The sequence below is a fragment of the Purpureocillium lilacinum genome, assembly GCF_023168085.1.
Source record: "Purpureocillium lilacinum CBS 284.36 DNA, scaffold_3, whole genome shotgun sequence".
In the NCBI taxonomy this organism is placed as follows: domain Eukaryota; kingdom Fungi; phylum Ascomycota; class Sordariomycetes; order Hypocreales; family Ophiocordycipitaceae; genus Purpureocillium; species Purpureocillium lilacinum.
Window position 1 is genome coordinate 432261 of NW_027072113.1, and position 20804 is coordinate 453064.

General features: G+C 56.0%; 8 protein-coding genes across 8 annotated transcripts; 4 read left to right on the top strand and 4 right to left on the bottom strand.

Annotated features, from left to right (window-relative positions):
• Nucleotides 1-278: 278 nt before the first annotated feature.
• PLICBS_003995 (uncharacterized protein) lies at nt 279-2224 on the bottom strand (the record flags this gene model as incomplete). The annotated part of the gene is made up of 3 exons (XM_018326793.2): nt 279-1887; nt 1939-2040; nt 2100-2224. 3 exons carry the CDS (start codon nt 2222-2224, stop codon nt 279-281), a joined length of 1836 nt encoding a protein of 611 aa, XP_018175113.2.
• Nucleotides 2225-3598: 1374 nt separating this feature from the next.
• PLICBS_003996 (uncharacterized protein) lies at nt 3599-5389 on the top strand (the record flags this gene model as incomplete). The annotated part of the gene is made up of 4 exons (XM_065600363.1): nt 3599-3864; nt 3922-4588; nt 4671-4985; nt 5054-5389. 4 exons carry the CDS (start codon nt 3599-3601, stop codon nt 5387-5389), a joined length of 1584 nt encoding a protein of 527 aa, XP_065456435.1.
• Nucleotides 5390-6498: 1109 nt separating this feature from the next.
• PLICBS_003997 (uncharacterized protein) lies at nt 6499-8499 on the top strand (the record flags this gene model as incomplete). Its single annotated transcript, XM_065600364.1, has 5 exons — nt 6499-6789; nt 6849-7168; nt 7230-7567; nt 7675-8390; nt 8455-8499. 5 exons carry the CDS (start codon nt 6499-6501, stop codon nt 8497-8499), a joined length of 1710 nt encoding a protein of 569 aa, XP_065456436.1.
• Nucleotides 8500-8661: 162 nt separating this feature from the next.
• On the bottom strand, nt 8662-10152 carry PLICBS_003998 (uncharacterized protein; the record flags this gene model as incomplete). The annotated part of the gene is made up of 4 exons (XM_018326790.2): nt 8662-9407; nt 9487-9620; nt 9682-10030; nt 10104-10152. The coding sequence occupies 4 exons, from the start codon at nt 10150-10152 to the stop codon at nt 8662-8664; spliced, it is 1278 nt and encodes a 425-aa protein (XP_018175110.2).
• A 2544-nt stretch (nt 10153-12696) lies between these two features.
• Nucleotides 12697-13371, top strand: PLICBS_003999 (uncharacterized protein; the record flags this gene model as incomplete). The annotated part of the gene is made up of 4 exons (XM_018326789.2): nt 12697-12841; nt 12913-13026; nt 13085-13149; nt 13213-13371. The coding sequence occupies 4 exons, from the start codon at nt 12697-12699 to the stop codon at nt 13369-13371; spliced, it is 483 nt and encodes a 160-aa protein (XP_018175109.2).
• Nucleotides 13372-13952: 581 nt separating this feature from the next.
• PLICBS_004000 (uncharacterized protein) lies at nt 13953-15816 on the bottom strand (the record flags this gene model as incomplete). The annotated part of the gene is made up of 5 exons (XM_018326788.2): nt 13953-14533; nt 14594-14900; nt 14952-15200; nt 15257-15511; nt 15589-15816. 5 exons carry the CDS (start codon nt 15814-15816, stop codon nt 13953-13955), a joined length of 1620 nt encoding a protein of 539 aa, XP_018175108.1.
• Nucleotides 15817-17164: 1348 nt separating this feature from the next.
• Nucleotides 17165-17788, bottom strand: PLICBS_004001 (uncharacterized protein; the record flags this gene model as incomplete). The annotated part of the gene is made up of 3 exons (XM_018326787.2): nt 17165-17235; nt 17327-17489; nt 17567-17788. 3 exons carry the CDS (start codon nt 17786-17788, stop codon nt 17165-17167), a joined length of 456 nt encoding a protein of 151 aa, XP_018175107.1.
• A 1752-nt stretch (nt 17789-19540) lies between these two features.
• Nucleotides 19541-20290, top strand: PLICBS_004002 (uncharacterized protein; the record flags this gene model as incomplete). Its single annotated transcript, XM_018326786.2, has 1 exon — nt 19541-20290. The coding sequence occupies one exon, from the start codon at nt 19541-19543 to the stop codon at nt 20288-20290; it is 750 nt and encodes a 249-aa protein (XP_018175106.1).
• Nucleotides 20291-20804: the final 514 nt, after the last annotated feature.

Below are 20804 nucleotides of genomic sequence, written 5' to 3' on the forward strand. Positions count from 1 at the left end.
CAATGATGCAATAGAACTGAAGCTACGTTTCAGCCAGCGCGTCATTGCTTCATTATATGCACTTTACGAGCAACAGCGGGCGATCTGCCGTCATGATGCCCCCGGTGTTGCCCCCGTCCCGGTCAAGGCGCCCTCTGTGCTGGACCAGTACCTAAGCTTCGACGGAAGACACAAACGCGACCAGGCTCCATTGTGCAACGCGAACACTGCACCAACATTCATTGTAAAACACCCAAAATCGTGAGTTATCGTAAGTTACTTCAATCGTACATTAGATCCTATTCAGCCGTGGCCTTTCCTCCGGTGCCGCTAGTTGTGTTCGCGCTCGTCTCTCCGGCGTCTTTTGTTGCATCTGTGACAGTCTCCTGGGTGTTACTTGTCACAGGCGTGTCTTTCTCTTCTGTCGTGTTCGTGGCTGTCTCCTCGGGTTTGCCTGTCGCGTCCGTGTTCTTCACCTCGGCGTCGCCTGTTGTGTCCTGTACCTTCTCGCCTCCCTCAGCCGCCGCGCTCGCGGCCTTCTCCTGCGACTCGTCTTTTGTGTCCTTTTTGCTGAAAAGGTCCCATCCCGGCACAGGGATCCGCTCAAGCCCCGACACCGCAGATGGCATCTGCGGCATTTGCGGCATCGATGGCATGGATACGTTGGGCATCTGGGGCATCTGAGGCATCTTCGATGGCCACCAAGCTTTGGCCCCTTGACCGGTCTGCTGCGCAATCTGAAAGAGGTACTGGCGGTACGTCCGTTTTCGTTCATTGGAATCTGCGCTCTCGTCCTCGCTTGGCACGACTATGTCGCCTTCTTCACCGTCAGGCAGAGGTACCATGGATGCGGCTGCGGCAATGTCAATAGGAGATTCGTCCGGCAGATCATCTCCGTCATCCGCAGCGGCCGTTTCTTGTCCTTTGTCCTGGTCCTGGATCGCTTTCTCTTGCTCTTTGAGAGTCTCATCGGCCACGTGGTCTTCTTTGACCTCCTCGGGAGGTACCTCGCGGAACTTGGGGTCGTCAAACAGTGGCTCGTCGCTGAGGAACCACTTCTTCACGCACTCCACCGCTTCGCCGGTCATGCGTTCGTACGCCTTGTTCTTCTCGGGCTTGAACATGGTCATGTGCGCCATGACTTCGTCTTCGGCATCGCGCATCACGTAGCGAGTGAAGAGCGGGTTGGCGACGTGATCTTCCGGTGGAATGGCGCAGAACGTCCGCTCTGGGACAAAGTAACCCCCACGCCAGTACCCGTTCTCACCCAGAGAGGTGTAGAAGTCCTGGATACCGACACCCTTCAGAGACCCCATGCGGTCGAGCCGGCGGCAAAGTTCGTTCTGCTTCATGAGAGAGCCGACAAAGGTAAAGTGATCCGAGAGCCAAGCAAAGGAGTGCCCGACATTGCCTCGGTTGACATACGCAAGGCCTTGGCCCAGCGTCTCCATGCTCTGGCGATAGCCGTCCGCGACCGTGTCTCTATTGATGTTCTTCACCTTCTGCATGCCCTTCATGATGGCCTCTCGATGCACGTATGCCGCGACGCCTCCAGCAGCGATCGCGCCGACGGTTCCGGTCCGAACAGCCACAAGCTGCCAGGTTTTCCACGCCGGGTTCGACCGTGAGGCAGCAGATACCGCGGCAGACCTGGTAGCGCGTTGCGTCGCGAGGCTTCTCAGGCCGGCTGGCGCTGCTGCGCCAAGCGCGGTCATGACGTTGAAGACATTGCTGACCTTTTGGTAGTTGGAGAAGGCGCCATAGACAAACATGGACCTTGCGAGACCATTGTACGGGGTGTCGAATGTGAGGATTCCTTGGATGAGAGGGAACGGGGTTTTGTCCGCCGTCTCGGAGTCTAGCCTCTCGTTGAGGGAGAGGAACAGGGCATCGGCAGCCACGAAGCCACTGATGATCCTTGTTGGCAGAGAAAACGCTGGTGGGGGGGAGTTCTCTTACCCCATAGAGTGTGCAACGAGCACGACACCAACCTCTCTGTCGTCAGGAGGCCACGGCTTCTCCAGAAGCGTCTTTCGAATGTCCATGACACGCTCCTTCAGCCTACGAGCTATCAGCAGCGGAGCGCAATAACTACCTGTATACCCCAGTGCTTTGCTTACCATTCCAGAAAGGCCTGGCTGGCCTGCGCCAGCTCTCCTTTGGTCTCATAGGTGGGATAGACGACGCTTTCGACGCGCTCGCTGGGCAGTTCGCGAGCAACTTGTAGCTTCAGGTCCTGGAACATGGTCAGACCTTACCATCAGACCGGCGCGGCCTCGGTCGCAAACGCGCACTTACATCGGGAAAGTCGCGAAATGTGTCGTCGTTACCCTAGAGCGAGGAGCACTTGTCAGCAGAGATCAACTCGGGTGGCCATTTACTCGTCTTGCCTTGAACCCATGAATGAAACAGAGGAGGAGAATGCGAGGCATCGTGTGCTGACGGCAGCGGTGTTTGTCGCAACACCGCAAGTCCTCAATACGTATGGTTGAAGTCGCGCCCTCTCACCGTGTTCAAATCGAAGTCGGCAAAGACGCACAGCAAAACTATGTGAGTTATTGTGGAGGATAAAAGCCTTATGAAGCTGTTAAATCTGCTAAGTTATTACTACATCGCATGTGATACTATACGTCTACTACCGATCCCGAAAAGTTGGATATTCCAAGATTCGCGGCACTCATTCCCCAGCACTAGTTGGTGGCGAGAGGCCACCACCGGCCAATGGTGGCTGACCCAGACGTCATTAAAAACGTCACTGTGTGTTTAGCGCTGCAGAAAAGCTGCGACGACGCGCCAAGGAAGGAGAGGCCATCGACCTTCTGACAATGAGCACCTTATGCGTAGTAGCTTGGTCAAGTGGCTAACGTGAGGCACCCGCGACGCCGCTCGGTCGGCCATCCTTGGAGTTTTGCAATCACCAGAGAGCTGCTGGGCCTCTTCCCCTCACCCCACTGTGGGTGACCACAGCACAGAGCTTAGCCAGCCTTACTTGGCAGGCTCATCGTCATTGATAATTCTCCGTCAGCGCGGCTATGGGCCCAATCTCGTGACATACCGGCCATCAGGGTCAGGCTATGGGGGAAATAGGGTTCTTTCGGCAGAACCTACAAGCGCGCTGGACGGTGAAGCTCGTGAAACAGCGGCACCACGGCCGCAAAGTGTGGAGAGAATAGGCCTGATTTGCGCGGCTCCAGGTGTGGAGTAGGCTTTCCCGCCCGTATTGCGGAGCCGCGCATCACAGCGAGTCAAGACTCAACACCACGCCTCCGGGCTGTAGCTGGCAAAAAGTCCGATCGTATCATGGCAAACGGACAATCACATCACCATCCGGATAGCCAGGCAAGCAGGTCGCCGACTAACCCCCTCACGGCTCGCAAGGTGGCATGATCCACCCCAGTTACCGTTGCGACCTCTCAGACATGGCGATGTCTTTGCTGTACTTAAAAGGTTGCGGGGGATCACCGCTCCGGTGGGATAGAACCCCCAACAGGTCCATTTACAAGGCTGCATATCACTCACGCATTCAATCCTACTGGCCCAATTAGATTCGTCCATAATGCGTCTGCTGCTTCCGACCGTGACTCTGGGGCTGCTTGGCCTTGGCCGGGCCTGGCCGACCATGTCCAACTCCTACGTGAAGTCGATGCCTTCAAACGCCCGGCAGCTCTTCACCGAGTCTATGAAGTACTTTGACACAATCTACGACTATGAGGCGGGCTATCAGTACGACTGCAGCGCCACGGCAGCCATGCGCCATGACACCCGTGGCTCGATGTGGTATGCTTTTGGCCTCCTCGCGCGCAATGAGGGCAGCGACGCCTCCGAGGCAGAGAAGATCATCCGCAACATCATCGGCGCCCAGTACAAGGTCGAATCCGAGGAATGGTAAGTCTTCTCACTTGTGGCTTCGAGACAATTGCATTGCCCTAACCGGCACGCCAGGTACGGAGACTACCAGCAGGAGCCCGAGGAGCCGTACCCTGGATCCGCGTCGTACCCTCCCAAGATCTACGGGACTTGGGACCCTAACACGCGCGGCTTTGTCGGCACCACTCTGGTCATGTGCATGGAGGAGTTCCCCCATATCCTCAGCAAGGATACGCAGAAGCTCATCGTCGAGTCCCTGCACAACGCGACCAAGGGCGACGAGTATCGCTTCGGCCACCTCGACAAGCTCAAGGACAACCTCTACCCCTCGTATAGCAATCCCGCCATCATGCGCGCGCTCACCTCGGGCTGGACGGGGCGTCGCCTCAACGACAAGAACATCACCAACAGCGCAGAGAGGGACGCCAAGGACATTATCGATCTTTTCGACCTGCACGGTACCTTGTCCGAGTTTAACTCGGCGACATACACGGGCGTGTCCCTTTTCGGCCTCGTTCTTTGGAGCAAGTACCTCCCGAAGGACTCGGTAATGGCCCAGAATGCCCCTCGTATGGTCGCAACCACCTGGGACACCGTCTCTCAGATGTGGCATCCCGGCATGAAGAACATTGCCGGTCCCTGGGACCGCTCCTATGGGTACGACATGAATCGCTATGTCGCCCTCATGGGCATGTGGATATGGACCCTCATCGGCAAAGACAAGTCGTCGTTAGCCGCCAATGTGAGTTCAACCTCAAATTCACCAGCGCGTGAACAGCGACACAGCCACCCCACGTCAGCTGCTGACATCCAAGTAGCCACAGATCATGTCGCACATGGGCGACTACGGCTGGGCACCGCTCTTCGCCGCGCTTGCCAGTACGCAAGAAAGCCTGATCTCCAAGGATGCCGTCTCCAGGCTCTCCAAGTTCAGCGGCGAGCACACTTATACGACCAGCGCATACGCCCCGCCCTTTGACATCACCTCACGCAACATCACCACCTGGCTGTCCGAAGACCTCACCATCGGTGCCCAATCGTTCGACGAGACTGTCGTGGGCGGTCCTAGCAGAGGACCAGAGTCTTTCAATCCAGCCGTAATTCAGTGGAACACGGGCCGCGAGGTTTCGTTCATCTCCGTAAGTTGCCTGCGGGTGGTCCAGCTTCTGGCTGTCATGCTACATTGGCGACTGACAATTCTCAACAGATGTGGCCGACAGAGATGGCTATGGACGTCAAGGTCTCCCCCAACAAGCTCAGTCTGTCGTACCCGCACGGCAACGCCAGCTCCATATTCACTTTTGTGGTTGGCACCTTTGCAGACAAGCCTACTGTGACAGGCTGGGAGGACATGCAGGCCTTGAACGTCAGCGTTTCCGGCAACGTTGACCCCAAGTATACCTTGTCCTTTGCCGGCAAGCGCGGAGGAAAATCGTCGCCCAACCGCGACTTCGAGTATTGGAACTTTACGTACGCGATGCCCGAGAAGTTCGAAGGCACCCCGACGATTGAGCTGGATCTCAAGGTTGTGGGAGTGATCTGAGAGGTGAAATCAAGCGCTACCGGCAATACAGGAGACGTCGCTAGTGTGCTTCGTTGCAGTCACGTATGGGTCCCAGTTACATACAGAAAGCTATGGTGCATCACATAATTTATAATGTTATTGCAGCTCCCGCTTGTCGGATATTGGAGTCCCAGATGAGGGATTTGTTGTCCTGGTACGCGATTCATTGACACGAGGCCCACTGATCTCCTTTAGTAGTTCTGTGAAACCGATGGACTTTCGGGAACGTGTAGCATGCAGCCTAAATTCTATGACAGGTGCATCTAAAGACACGTCTCACATCACGACTCATTCAGAGTGCGCGCCATCCCCTACATGTGGCATTCAGCCGACGTTGAGGTATACATACGTACCCTTGCTGACAGCCCGCGCGGCGTGAGTAATGAGAAAGGGCAAAACGATACAATGGAGGTGTGAATCAAGCCGAGATGGGCTCAAAGGTTGTCACTATTTATAATTAGCCGCGCGTCAGAGCAGCGTCAACGACCCTATGAGTGGGCCGGGAACTGGGCTTATTGTACCCGCGCGGGAAGGACCAATTCGCCGAGGCCTCGACTTCCATCTTGCTTTAAGCCACCTAGCAGGTTGATTTATTCGAGGAACACAACTTGGCTGGTGCAATGACGAGCCTTACATTGTGCGGATAGGATGTGTCGAAGAGCTGACGCGAGGTCGTCCACGGATTCGCGCAACTGAACTGCACTTACATGTAAGCTGGGAAGACAAACAGGAACCAAGTGAGGCCATCAAGTTGATGATCAAGCCACTACACTCTTCACGTCAGCTACATGTAGATATGGCACGGAGCGCGCGTACCACTGATACCGTGGCAATTTGGCCGAGGCACCCAGCTGGGGCACCCGCCCGGTAGGATTTGCCAACATGGTTAAGCGAATAGTCTGAGTGGTCAGCACTAGCGTGGATCAGATCTGACTTCGATGTCTAGAAACATTGAGCCGTGGCATAATATGCTTACAGCGGACCGAGCAGACATGAGATGAAGTCCTGCCGTGATTTTATAAAGCTGCTGGCGGCCCAACCTTTTACATGCAGGGTTTGCTGCAAACCATCAACTACACTACGCAAATATGGAGACGCCAAAGCACCAGTACGAGACAGATGTCTTGATCGTTGGCGCCGGGCCGGTCGGCTTGTTCACAGCCTGGCTGCTGGCTCAGCTCGGACAACCATGTATGCTCATCGAAAAGAGCCATACCACCACTGCTCTTCCGAAGATGGAGTACACGAACAGCCGAACGGCGGAGATCTATCGGTCGGTCGGTTTGGATCGCATCCTGAGGCCACTTGCCGTTCCAGAGAAGCACCCTTTCAACGAGGTCTGGGCTACAGGCTTTGGAGGCCATGCAATCTCAACCTGGGTTCGTGCGTGCAGGCCCTCTCATTTGCGGCAGTTGCTAATTGTAGCACAACGATCAAGAAGCGCCAGAGTCCGACGGAAGATCGCAAACAAGCAGCGGAAGAGAATGACGGTACTTGGGCTCGCGAACCGAGGATTCGACAAATGCAATCCGTCATTGAGGCGGAACTGAAGAGGCTGTGTCAGTCTGAACGGCTCATCACCGACCTCTGGGGATACTCCGTGGTCAATGTCGAGGAAACTGACTCAGCAGTATGGACGACGGCTCATAATGATGCCGGCGATGCAGTTGTCTTCAAGAGCCGCTACGTCATCGGTTGTGACGGCGCAGGGAGCGCCGTCCGTGCCAGCGTAGGCATCCAGATGGAACGAAGATCGCAGTGAGTCTCCATAGTAGCACCCTGTCTCGTCGCCCTGTTGGTGTTTGCTCACAGCCTGTAGCCCAACGAAAGCCCGATACGTGCACTTCAAGACCCCAGATGCCGACAAACTGCGTGCCTTCGGCCCGTTCTGGCACGCCTTGTTCTTCGGTGGTGCCGTAGTCCCCCAGGACGAGATCGACACATATACTGTGGTCGAGATCCTGCCACCGGACGCCGATCTCGAGCCCATAACTGACCCCGAGGGGTTTGTAGCAAAAATACTTGGGGGGCTGACAGGAAAGCCGTTCCCGGTACGAATTGGCACTATGCTTGGAACGGGATCGTGGAAGCTCTACTATGGCATAGCGGATACTTTCCGATCCCAGAAAGGCCGAGTCTTTCTTGCCGGCGATTCTGGTGCGTACAACCAATCCGCTATACCGACTGCTCCGCTATTTGATGGCGCTCGGCACGTCTGCACCTTCGCAATTGAGTCCAGAGACTGACGAACACCCGCGCTTCAGCTCACACGATAACCCCCGTCTGTGGTTTCGGCTTCAACTCAGGCGTGCAAGATGTATTCAATCTCGCTTGGAAGCTCGCAGCGTACCTCCGCGGCCACGGCGGCGACAAGCTGCTAGAGTCGTACAATGCGGAGCGAATGCCGACTGTACAGCTCATGGTCCGTACATCCGAGCATGTGGCCCAGACATACTTTGTGCCCATGATGTCAAAAGCGTTTACACTAGGCGCCGAGAAAATAAACGCCTCCGGTGAGGATGGAGATCGCGCTCGGGCCGAACTAAAAGTCGAGGTAGACAAAGCATTCCTGATGCACGATCTCGAAGGTGTTGTCCTAGATTACCGCTACGCGAGCTCGGCTATCAACATGTCGGATCCTGACGGCCCTGAGCCGGAGTGGGACATGCGCAAAGTTCATCCGTCCACATGGCCGGGCTGCCGCGCACCGCACGTCTTCCTTTCTGATGGCAAGACCAGTATCATGGACTTGTACGGCTCAGGCTTCACTCTCGTCGACTTCTCACCATCTGGAACCATCGGTAATCTTTTCGTCGACACCGCGAGATCTCTCGCCGCACCTCTCAAAAAGCTCTGGCTGCCAGAGGAAAGCCATTGTCGACTCATCTGGGAACGGGACGCGGTGTTGGTTCGCCCAGACGGATTCGTCACTTGGCGCTCTCAGCAACAATGCTCCATAAGCCCGGAGGAGGCGAGAAGTGTATTATTGTGTGCGCTCGGGAGGATTGTTTGAAGAGGTGGGCTCGTGGTCACATCAGCAATAGGGACTGGAATGGTTCAACACCATTCTCGAACGTCAGTTTACGTAACCAATATCGTTTCGTACCTGTCCGTGGGGCACTCGCTTGATGTGCCGTCAGGTCCCAAGGCCGCGCATGTGCTCCGATACGTCGCATATGGAACCATTCGCTTGTAACAGTCATAATTTCCTCAAGCTATGTAGTTTAGGCACTTGAAGCTATCTGTTGCCATCACATGATAATGCGGCCAAGGACCCTGTCAGAGCCAAAGTCCTCATCAGCAACTACGCTTTTCATGATTTGATGGTAATTCGCCCCTGGCGTTATAACTCCCAAAATCGCGGGAGATGTCGTCTCTGCACAACCAGCAATTGGAACTCTCCTCCCAGAGACGGCTAAGAAGCCGAGCAAGGCAAATAGCACAGCTTCTTTGGCGCTTGGGTCGAGTTTCATGGGAGCATCGTCGAGCTTCATGACTTGAGCCTCCGGGAACTCGGCCTGCAGGTGCTTGAGGATATTGGGATTGTGGGCGCCTCCACCGCAGATGTAAATCTCGTCAATACTTTTGCCTTCGCCCAGCAGCGGCATGACCAAGCGCTTGTAGGCCCGGGCAATTGACTCTGCCGTAATCCGAGTGATGGTCGCGACGATCGCCGCAGGAACCATCCCCATGCCTTGCATCTCTTCCACAAGCTTTCTTGCCACATCGTCGGAAAACAGCTCGCGGCCGGTCGTCTTGGGCAGCGGTGCTTGGAAGTATGGCTCCGAGTCCAAGTAGCGATCCACGATGGCGGAGTTGATGCTACCCTCACCCTCTATCCCAAGAGTTCCGTCGTGATCATAGTGCAGCTCGCCGTTGCTGATAATACGCATCGCTGCATCAATCAGGACATTTCCGGGCCCTGTGTCAAAGGCCACATAGGTCGATGCTGGCATAGAGGTCTTCAGGTTTGTTGCCGGAAGGACCGAGGCGTTGCCTGAGTTTCTCAAGTCAGCGCTCGGAAAACGCATCGGTGCACCCAGCAGCACAGCATAATCCAGGCTGGACAGTCTTACCAATTCCTCCGATGTTCTGGCTGATCCTCGTCTTCTCAGGGTGTGAAAGAAGGCCGGCTTCGAAGAATCCAGCAAGCGGGGCACCTTGACGTCCAGCAGCAAGCTCTGCGACGCGGAAGCCACTCACTACCGTCCTGCAGCGAGTTCGAGGAGTCAGCGCGCTGTTCACGTACTATGTCAACGCCATTGCCTCACTTTTGGGTATCATGTGCAATGACTGCGGGCTCGGCCATTTGCAGGGTTGATCGATGGTCACCCTCGGGCTGATGCCAGAGCGTTTGGCCGTGGCTGGCAATAACGTCGACCTGGTCCAAGTCTACCCCAGATTCGCGTACGGCACGGAAAAACTGCCTCCCCAGGGCAAAGTTGAGGTCGCAAATCTCGGCCAGCGTAGTACCCGCATCTGCCTGGTTCGGACGGCACAGGCGGAGGATTTGAGCCCGAAGGTCTGGGTTCACCGCCACCTCAGTGTACGATAATAATTCGATCGAGACATCGCCAGATGACGGCTTTGACGATATTTGACAAAGAGCTACATCAATCCCTAGAACTTTCTTAATACGTTGAACTAGCTCTCTTGAGATTGACAGCATATTTCCATGGTAGTGCTAACTTACCATCGATGCTCGTTCCGCAGTTCAAACCCAGGACCTTCATCGTGACCATCTTGACAGCTACAAGCACACGATGAGTGTCGGGGCGCGAAGATCACAGACCAGACGTGTTTCGTGGTGAAGTTTGGAGGTCCGGTTGGCTGTCACTCTGGAATTGACATTGAACTGTCGTCTGAGACCTGTCAGGCGTCGCTCCAAGCATCCGGGATTCCGGGAATCGGAGCGGATTGCCGATCGGCATATGGCCCGCTTTGTTGAAAACGAAGTCACGTTGCGCAGATTGTGGATCAGAAGCGTAGAAGCTGACACATTTTCCGTCGGTTTTTCCGCTTCAGCCTGTGAGCGAACCCGTACGCTCATTCCCAGCGTACTTGATGAGCTCCCTTGCCATGATATATCTTGGCAAAAATTGCGCTTTGGTCATTAATTGTGGAATAAAAGGTTCATCTGAAACGAACTACTGGCACAGGCTCCGGTCATAGGTTGAGTTCCGCGGCACTGAGCCTCCCACGTCCTCGTCTTCCGGCTAGACATCCGTAAGGCGCCATTGTACCATCATGCGAGTTTGAGATGGTACGCGATGGTTGACTCTCTATTCTGTCGACATCTTATGAGCTGGGCAACAGTCGACCAGCACTTGATGAACCTGGCAAGTTCCTGCTAGCGACGCCAAGTAAGGCACACACGGATTGCTCAACATTGAAGCCCAAGGCGTACGCAAAGAGCTCGGCGTAAATACCATCCGGTTCTCGCTGTCTCATAGTTTGCCGACTCGGCTTATCAGCCGGCTCAGGTTGCATTGGAACTCGGGGAACCGTTTAGGCTTAACCGACATGTGTTCGGCATGATCGGTAGTGTAAGCAGTACCCCGGTTTTCCTCCCCCGCTGTCGCCGTTCCCCGGAGCTTGGAACGCGGGGTGTCCAAGTTAGTACAAGCTAGCCCCCAACCCCGTGCAGCGTCTTGACGATCGCCGTTGAGAATTGTCACAATTGTTCCTCAAACGAGTCTGGATCGCGACTCGCAGACCTTTTTCTTTTCTTTTCTGGAAGTTGTTCGAAACCTAATGCAGCCTTTGCTCATCAAAGCCGCTTAGTGACAATGGGAGCCAAGCTTCATCAACTGCGCATCGCCGTTTGGGGCGAAGCGCCCGACAGTCCAGAAGAGAGAAAGGTTTCACTCCCGACTCCCTCATCGTTAGGATGCAAAATGCACGCAAGATAATCTTCACGAAGCTAACTCAAATCAGCTGCTGAGAAAGATAGACTTCTTCATTCTCGTTCGTTGCCGATCCTCAAAGTCCCTGAGACCGAAACTACAGCTGACGGCCGACACAGACTTACTGCTGCGTTGCCTTTTTCTTCAACTACTTGGGTCAGCATTCCCAACCTGCCAGGAATTTGTCACCTGGACGATGAGCATTGAATGCTAAATGAGACAGACCGAGCGGTCCTTGCCAACGCCTATGTGTCCGGCATGAGAGAAGACGTTGGCCTGACTGGCAACGAATACAATCTATTGGTCACTTGTTTGTCCGGTACGTCAATTCTCACAACCAGTCCGCGCTTGCCGAGACCAGCTTATTGACTTCGCTATAGTTGGCTGTATGACGACCCCAATCCCTACGACACATGTTCGAAGCTCAGTTGCGCAGATATCGTCGGTCAGGTTCCACACGGCCTCGTTATACAGAAAGTTGCACCGCGAATATGGTTCCCTCTCATGACGCTGCTCTGGGCCGGGCTCACCATGGTTTGCGCGGCGTGCAATACTTTCTCCCAGCTAGCAGCCGTCCGCTTCCTACAAGGCATCGCTGAGGCGTCGACTTACAGCGGAACGCAATACATCATCGGTAGTTGGTACAAGGGACCAGAAGTTGGCAAGCGAATCGGTCTTTTCCAAGCTTCTGGAATGGCGGGAACCATGTTTGCCGGTGAGTTCCTCTGAGAAACCCTGCAATCTCTGTGACCTTCACTGACCCCAGCGCCATTTATCCCAGGCCTCTTGATGACGGCTATCTGGAAAACGATGAACGGCTTGGCTGGTCTGCCTGGCTGGCGATGGGTACGTGAACAGACCTGCGCGCTCGAGCTCCGTTAGCTGACTGTTGTCGAGTCATTCATCATCGACGGTATCATCACCATTCCGGTGGCCATATTCGGCTTTGCCTTCTTCCCTGACCTGCCAGAGTCAACGAAGGCGTTCTATCTCAAGCCCCATGAAAGAGAGCTTGCACTGAGCCGCCTGCCTCCCAAGAACCCAGAAGGACACAACATTGGGCTTCCTCTGCTGAAGAAGGTCCTCTTTACTCCGAATTTGTATGGGCATTTCTATCGCTTTCCTTTGGCTCACGCTTCCCGCTGACTCTTTCACCAAGCTGGATTTTCAACATCTTTTGGATGATCGGCGGCGCGCTAGAAGCCTTCTCTACACAAACTTGCATGGTCTTGTGGATGCGCGCGTCGGGGGAGTTCACTGTGCCGCAGAACAACACCTACCCGCTGGGCATCACAGCTATAGGTCAGGGCTTGTCTCCCGCTCTGACGGGATCTCACTTTCAAGCCATATGCAGTCGCTAACTCCAGCGCAGGTATCGTCATGACGCTGTGCACCTCCGTCGCTATTGACGGCACCGGTGTGTATTCCCCATACGGCTTCTTCGCTTGCGGTGCGCAAATCATCAGCTGCATCATACTGCTCTGCTGGTCACAGGTGACCACTGGGGCCAAGATGGCCGCGTACTGTGAGGGCCTTCACACCCTTGGCTCTTGTCGGCGACCGATGTGGCGTTCGGTGCTAACCACGTGTGCGCAGATCTCGCTGGAGTGGCGTACATGATCCAGCCCGTCGTGTTCACCTGGGCAAGCAAGGTTCTATCAAGGGATGGCGACGACGCAGCACGTGCTATCACTCTGTATGCCATGAACGGTATGTACTCCTCCATCCTTGCCGCCGATGCGACGCATGCTAACAAAGCCCGTGTCAGGTGCTTCATCCGTCTTGTACGCTTTCTGGGGCATTGCCTTGTACCCAGCAACCGATGCTGGAACAGTTAGTCACCCATTCCCGATGCCTTCTGCCAACGAGTCGGGAGAATGATCTGACCAGTCCCAGGGCTTCTGGAAGGGCACAATCACCATGGTTGTCGTTTCTGTCAGCCTGGCTTTGTGGATCTGCGTTGTCTGGTGGCAAGATAAGAGAACCGCCAAGGATCCCATGGTGTCCCAGTACCTTGAGGAGAAGACGGCGGAAAGCCAGATTGAACAGGCCTAACAGGGGCAAGACAGGCTCCGTGCATCGACGGGCGAGCAGATAGCCGGTCCACTCAGACAGCGCGAGGCATGAGGAGAAAGGGGGTCAGCAAGCATTGGGCAAACCCCCACAGTGGCGTCCACCACCGCTGCCAAGTGCGGGCGCTGCGATTCGCGCGGCTAAGCCCGCCGCGGGGATGCGGGGAGTCGGGGATTAAATCGTGGGGTTGGCTCCAAACAAGACTTCCAACTTGGAGACGCGGTGACTGCGCGTCAACTTGCAGAGCTTCCAGCCAACCGCGGGCTGAAGCCTCGGTCCAATTACCGTTGCAAAAGGTCTCTGGCTCATGCATCGTTGTATTATCGGTTAAGTGATCTAGCTGCCCTGTGTGGAAGCGTTCATGGAAGACGCATCGGCTCCATGTCCGAAGCCCCTTTTGCTCTGTTTGCGTCCCACTACCGCTCCAATTAAACAGACCCCAACGCACGCTCGACTGGCCCCTGCGCTTCAATGAACCGAAATACGGATTCTCTGGTCAATCGTCACACCGTTGCAGCTCAGCACAGTTTCTTCTGCCCGTCGCCCTTGCGCAGTACCACGTCTTACTCGTTGTCCTTAACATCAATGATGGTCGACTTGAACTTCCGGGCGGGAACCTTGCGGTTGAACAGAATGTCCGCCTCACGGTACGAGCGGTGCTTGAGCTCAGGAAGGAAGAAGTAGGCCATGATCCAGCAGACGATGGCAGTGCCTCCCCAGACGTAGCCGCACTTGCCTGCGAGGTTCCATCCCGTGGGGTTGAGCAGCTGCGAAGCAAGGTAGATCATGGGAATTTCCGCGACGTAGTAGGCGGCACGTCCGACACCGGTGCTCAGCGCACGAAGACGAACCGTCGACGTCTCGGCAATGATGGTGTAGGAGATGGGTCCGAGCGCACCGGCGTAGACGAACGAGATGATGATGCCCAGAACGGCCTGCGCGTAGTTGGTGCCCGAGGTCTGGGGGATGGAAGCGACGATACCGAGGATCATCAACAGCGTGACATTGACCGCGGTGCCATACAGATAGATTGTTCGGCGACGGAACCACGCGGTGAGCGGCCAGGACAGCGCGTTGGCAATGAACTGGAGGCACGAGTTGATGAGGTTGAGGTCGAAAGCTCGATCCGGCGAGATACCAGCCTCTGCAAGCGGAGTCAGTCACGGGTGCTTGGCCGTTGTTCATTGAAGGGGGGATTTCTCACGCTCGAAAAAGAATGTCGCCTGATTGGCAATCAGGTTACCGGCAAAATTCTGCGACGCGTACATCAAGCAAGTGATGATGGTTCGCCTCAGGTCGGTGCCCTTGAGGAGGTCCATGAGAGTAGGGGCGCCACCCTGCTGAGCCTCGATCTCAACAGTGCGCTCCATCATGGCAAGGGTCTGCTGGGTGTGCTCGGGGGACTTGGAGCCGAGGCGCTCGATGGAACGCTGAGCCTCGTCCTTGCGTCCGCGGCGGATGAGCCACCAGGGCGACTCGGGGGCGAACCAGATGAGAATCAGCAGTGGAGTCTGGCCGGGTCAGCTACTGCGCATGCATGAGATGATCTGTGCGCGCCTTACAGGGAAGATCCACTGCAGCGCAAGAGGCGCTCGCCAAGCCCACTCATCGGACCGTGAATTATAGCCGAGGGTCGCGGCGGCGACAATGATGCCGCCGATGGACCAACTCATCTGCAACGTAGCCGTGCAGGCACCTCGGAGGGCGAGAGGGACAACCTCACTGGCGTAGGCCGGGGAGTTGGCAATGAAGAAACCCCAGGGAATGCCTTCGAGCAGCTGGCCGACCACGAGGACGGCGAGAGATTGGGCCTGAGTCGGCATGTCAGAAGACGTCTCCTCTCCAGTGGCGCGGAAGGGCTACTCACAAAGAAGGACACGAAAATCGTGGCATTCATCAGGATCAATGCCATGATGGTGGTCCAGCGGTAGCCAAAGCGGTTGGTGACGGGTCCGGCCATGAAGACGCCGAGGAACGCGCCGCATTGACCAGACTGGAAGAGGGCACTCTGCCATTTGGTCTCGATCGTCCAGCCCTCGCCAACGAGGACGCCGTATCGCTTCTGAAAGGCGGCCTGCGCGACAAAGTTGCCGTTCAAGAACATGTCGAACGATTCCATGACCTGGCGATCATCAGCACGCTGCCGTTGTCGGGAACCCCACTAACGGGAAGCGGCAGGTGGACGGGGATCAGACTCACAATGGTGAAGCACATGATGAATGCCCACATACAAGCCCAGGGGTGCTCCTTCGCGGCGGCCCAGAGACCCTGCTCGTGCTCGCGATTCTCACCGTCGACGGCATCGTTCATGAGGTCCGAATTGGCCAAGACCTTGGAGTTGAGCTCGAGGTGGCCGGCCTCATTCTTGCTGTCGATGCGCTCCGTCTCGTGCATCTCGCCCTTCGGCTCCACGACGTTTGACGACATGATGGAGAGTTTGTCGCTTGCGGTCGTCGTCACACGAGTGCGAGGGGAATAAGGAACGAAGTTGACAGAGTTCGGCGGGCTCGCATAGTCATATTTCTATGTTTCACTCGCGGCCTGCAGTGTTCGGTTCACTGCCGCTTCAGGCGCATGTAGATCTTTCCATTGGCGCGCGTGATCCCGTGGATGAATATGAATAAGCCATGTATCCCTGCATGTGTGCAAGCCGATGATAGGTGCGCATCTCTTCGATCTGAAGAGGTGCAAGGCAGCCAACGGTCGAGACCAGGGGATTCACTGCCAACATGTCCGTCCGAAGCCTGGTTCCGTCTGTTTTATCCAACCACCTGTCGCAACTCGTCCAATGCAGACGCGTCGCTTGCTTCTCGTTACACGGCGCCCTGATGGTGCCGTGTCACTCCCGTTGGACAGGCCCTGCACGGCCGGTGTTGGTTGCGGCTTTTGGTGATACATATGATGGCCGCGAGCAGCCTAGCTCAGCCCTTTGACCGTGGCCCGTGGCCAGTGCCAGACCCGCCGGGTGGCAGGGGTCGCACGGCACGATGTACACAGCATCAACAGGGTGCAATACCAAGCTTCATTAGGGGCGCCTTAGACGCTGGACGAAAGACGCCCAAATTGCCCCCGCAGCGCGCCCACAATGGAGCAAACGGAGCTCCCCCACGTTTGATCAAGCGACGGATCTCACCTCAGGTGACATTGGGCATTGAGCTAATCGCTGACTGAGCTCGTGATGGCCAACGAGGGCCGCGTCCCTGCACCCCGCAGCCGACATACCTCGTCTCGGCCCGAATGCGTTACAACTAATACGACACTAACGGGGTGTCACCGCCTTGACTGGCGCCCGCACAGTGGCCGTCCCATGCAGTGCGACTCTCTCATTCGTGGCCGCTGCTTGTCAAATTGGTTGCACGGGGAGAGATTGCATTTAGGCATCCTCTCGCCGAGAGATACCCAAAGCCATGGGGGCGAACATCTTATTACTGCCTCAGGGCCCTCTGTGCTGTCGACGTGAAGCTCAGAGATATTCATGTGACTCCGTGCTGGTGGTGAGCCGTCCATCGCCCAGCCAAGCCTGCCCAAGAGATCTGGGGGCGCTGGGGCTTACCTTGGCGGCAAAAAGTGGCACATGGAGCATGCATGGCTCCCGCTGCGGGGATGAGCCGTGAGCTCAGCTTACCCTGGCACGGTTCGTTGTGGAATCGACCAAGCCAAGCACGGGGCAAGTAGAATTGACACGACTACACTCCGTACATACATGTCATAAAACGCGTACCCAACAGTCGATATTCTTCAGAGCCTTCCAGTCTTCTTTGTAGTGTAGCTGCCACTATCGCTCGGCGGCACGCGCCAGGTCAGCCAGACCCTCCTGTCGCTTGTACCTGGCGTCCTGGATAACCCCTGCATGGCAGTCAGTGATTTGCAGGCACAGAAAGCAACGCTGGCGAACTGATCGTCAACGAAAACAGGGACAGTGTAACAGTGCACTCACCGGCGTCTGCGTCGCCAGAAAAGTTGGCGGTCCACTGCACAAACGTGCCGTTGGCCGACTTGCCGGAGGTCACGGGCCAGCAGCGGACCGTGCTGAGGATGGAGCTGTAGGACACCTCAGGGGATGAGGTGATGGCACTGTAAGTGATGTAGTGGTCGATGGTCTGCGTGCAATTTAATATTAGTGTGGTGCCCTTGATGCATGTGGCGATGACGTCGTGCTCGTGGTCGGTAGACATACGCTGTGCGCTTCCTGCTTAATCTCGACCACAGCGCCGTCCTTAAAGGTCCACTTGACGACGTCGGTCTCCTCGCTGACACCCTTGACGGCCTCTGAGCTCTTGAGGGCAGACCACCAGTCAGCAAAGTTGTGAAGCTTGATCAGGTGCCAGACGGCCGAGAGCGGGGCGTTGACGACGACGCTCTCGACGACGGACGTCGTGGTTGGGATGGCGGCAGGCATGTTTGCTGCAGGTTGGTCAGGTGAGACGGTGCGGGACGGGTGTTGCTTCGGCTGCTTCCGAGTGCAATTGTACGTAGGCTTGAAGCGTGCGAATGATGTATCGCGATAGTTTACTCTGCAAACATTTTGCGACAGCTCGACGGAATGGTGCCTGAGGCCAAGAGCAGCTAAAACTCAGTTCCCCGCAGTCAGCTCTGGCGCAATGGAGACGGTGACGTCGACCAAGACGCTCACGGAGTGAGTTGGAGCTGGAGGCTAAACTTGACGCGGAAGAATGTCTGGCACTTCAGCAGGCTTGGCTGGCTCCAGTCTTCGACCCGCCTTCCGAGCTTCGCCACAGGCTCCTTCAGCTTGGCCAGACCCCGCGCCACACTTCGCTTCTGGCCGAGGTGGCTTTCGAAGCAACGTGACCGGACACAGGTTGTGGCGGTAGAGCCTCTTCACAGGCCCAGTGACCAGTCTCTCAGCAGCACAGGCAATGCGCTCATCGGGGGAGAGCAACGCTCCCTAAATACCCGATCTAAATGTCACAGATGGCAGCCGTACAAATGGATGAGATTACACTCAATGACTTCTTTTCCTCACTCTACACGCTCATGTTGCGTTCAGCCCAGGCCTCAAAGATATGCCACTTACCCTAGATACATGTCTGGTAGCTGGCTCTCCGTTGCCACCTTATCATGCAGCACCCAGAGAGCACCTGGCATCATGATTAATCGCCACAATTGGGCGCTGTCGAGATCGTGATTCGTTCTTTGTTGCACTTTCAATCGTCCGTGTCCTTGACCTCACGATTGAAAGTGCATCAAGTTCAACCACTGCAAACTTGAGCAGGCAAGCAGAGAAGTTGAAAATGGAGGCGCGTGCACTCTTTTCTCTGCACTATAGTGCTATTTTCAGAAATGCATGAAGCCAGCCCTCAGGCGATCAGTGACCAGCGGAGACTGGTGTTTCCCGGTTGATTAAGGGGCGGATTGAGCCAACGAGCTGGCGCACAATGACGGCGAAGAGGTCAGCGCAACGGAGGCAACACAGGCCTGCAGGCTATTGTTTCTTCACGATAGTTGTCATGCAGCCGTATGATGCTCCGAGAGAGGCAGAAAGTGGCGGCAGATTTATTATTAGCCCATATGTGACCTTGGCCGGCCGTCCATTCGTCGCAGTGACGCCCCGATTCGAACACCGCAACACCCCAGAACGGCATTTAATTGCCCATCGCACCGTAATATGGCACTTCGGCTCGCCCGATGGCGGGCCACAGTGTATCCACATTGAAAGCGTCTGGTCAGTTTTTAGAAGGAGTTGCGATAGAGGCGCGCCGGCAGGGTAATAACGATTTGCGTCAGAGATGGGCCAGGTTCGTCCGTCTTACACCAAACAAGGCCAAATTTAGCCCCCGCCTTGTGTATTTTTAGGGTCCGCACGCTGAAAGACCCCGGCCGGGCTTGGCGATCAACATGCAGGAACAGGCTTCAGCCCCACCGGAGATCACCAACTACACCACTTGGCGATGCTTTCGACTGATGGTAAGCAGGGCATCATGGGCTCCAGCTGCAACAGCGATGGCCACTTTGATCCCAGCTGTGAGGGCCCAGATCGCCTGGACCACGAGAAGGCATAAAAGATGGCCCAACGCCGCCGTCTTTCCACGATACTTCTCAAGCTCACTGCCTCTCATCCTCTGAACAGTCGACACCGCGCGGCACAAAAAACATCACACTTGTTTTACACGCTCGGCGAGCCTCCGCAATCATGCAGCTGAAGTCATTCGCCATCTCCCTGGCGGCGGTGCTCCCGCTCGTCAGCGCCTACCCCATCACCGGCAACGATGTCAACTGCCGCGCCGGCCCCGGCACCGACAGCAAGGTTGTCAAGACCTACGCCAAGGGCACCGACGTCAAGGTCACCTGCCAGGCCAACGGCGAGAGCATCTCCGGCTCCACCATCTGGGACAAGACCAGCGACAACTGCTACGTCTCCGACTTCTATGTCAAGACGGGCTCCTCCGGCATGGTCGTCGGAGAGTGCAGCGGTGGCAGCAAGCCCCCATCCGGCGGATCTTCTTACAATGGCAAGATCAGCCGCAAGGAGATCCTGCAGCGAGCCAACTACTGGGTCTCGCGCCACATCCCTTACTCCATGAGCAAGACCTACCCCGACCCTCAGGGCCGCCGCTACCGCACCGACTGCTCCGGCTTCGTCTCCATGGCACTGCACGCCAACTCCCCCGGTTACTCCACCGTCAGCCTCCCCGAGATTGCCAAGCCCATCTCCTGGAGCGACATCAAGCCCGGTGACCTGGTCGGCACTCTCGGACCCGGCACCGGTGGCGCTGCTGGCCACGTTACCCTCTTCAAGTCCTTCACCGACAAGACCAAGAAGAAGTACAACACCCTCGAGTGCCGCGGCAGCGCTGGCTGTGTGGCGCACGTGCGCGAGGTGGGCTGGAAGGACGGCAAGTTCACGTCCAAGCCGTACCGATACATTCGCGTCACGGACTAAGCATTTGGCGGTATTTGCATGGGTGTATGCATCAGCATCTGTTTATAGCAAAAGTCCAGCGCGATAGCGTTGGCGACGAAAGGCGCCGGAGCTGCAGGTCTTTCATCACATACTCCCTGCGGCTTCACGCATGTACATATACAGCTTTATTGTTTCAACTAGAGACTGCTCTGTTAGACATGAGTTCAGCTACTTTCCATGTTCTCTATCGCAGCATTCTATGCCCTTCGCAATTTTCACTTCACCTGTCTCAATCTCTCCAGAGATGCTCCGGGCTCTTCAAGCTCTGTTGGCTCTTAACTTCTTCAATATACTAGCTAAGATCCCTCGCTCTCAATCCCAGCCATGTTTTGTCCTCGGCATCATATTTTTCTCCTCCCATACTCAGCACCATGACAGCTGTTGACGAGCCTGCCTTGTCAGCCCAGATCTGAGCATTGAAGCCAAGACGCACCGGCGGATGAGGTATCCAATGGATCATCTTGAGGCAGACAACACCCGTTTTAAGATGTTC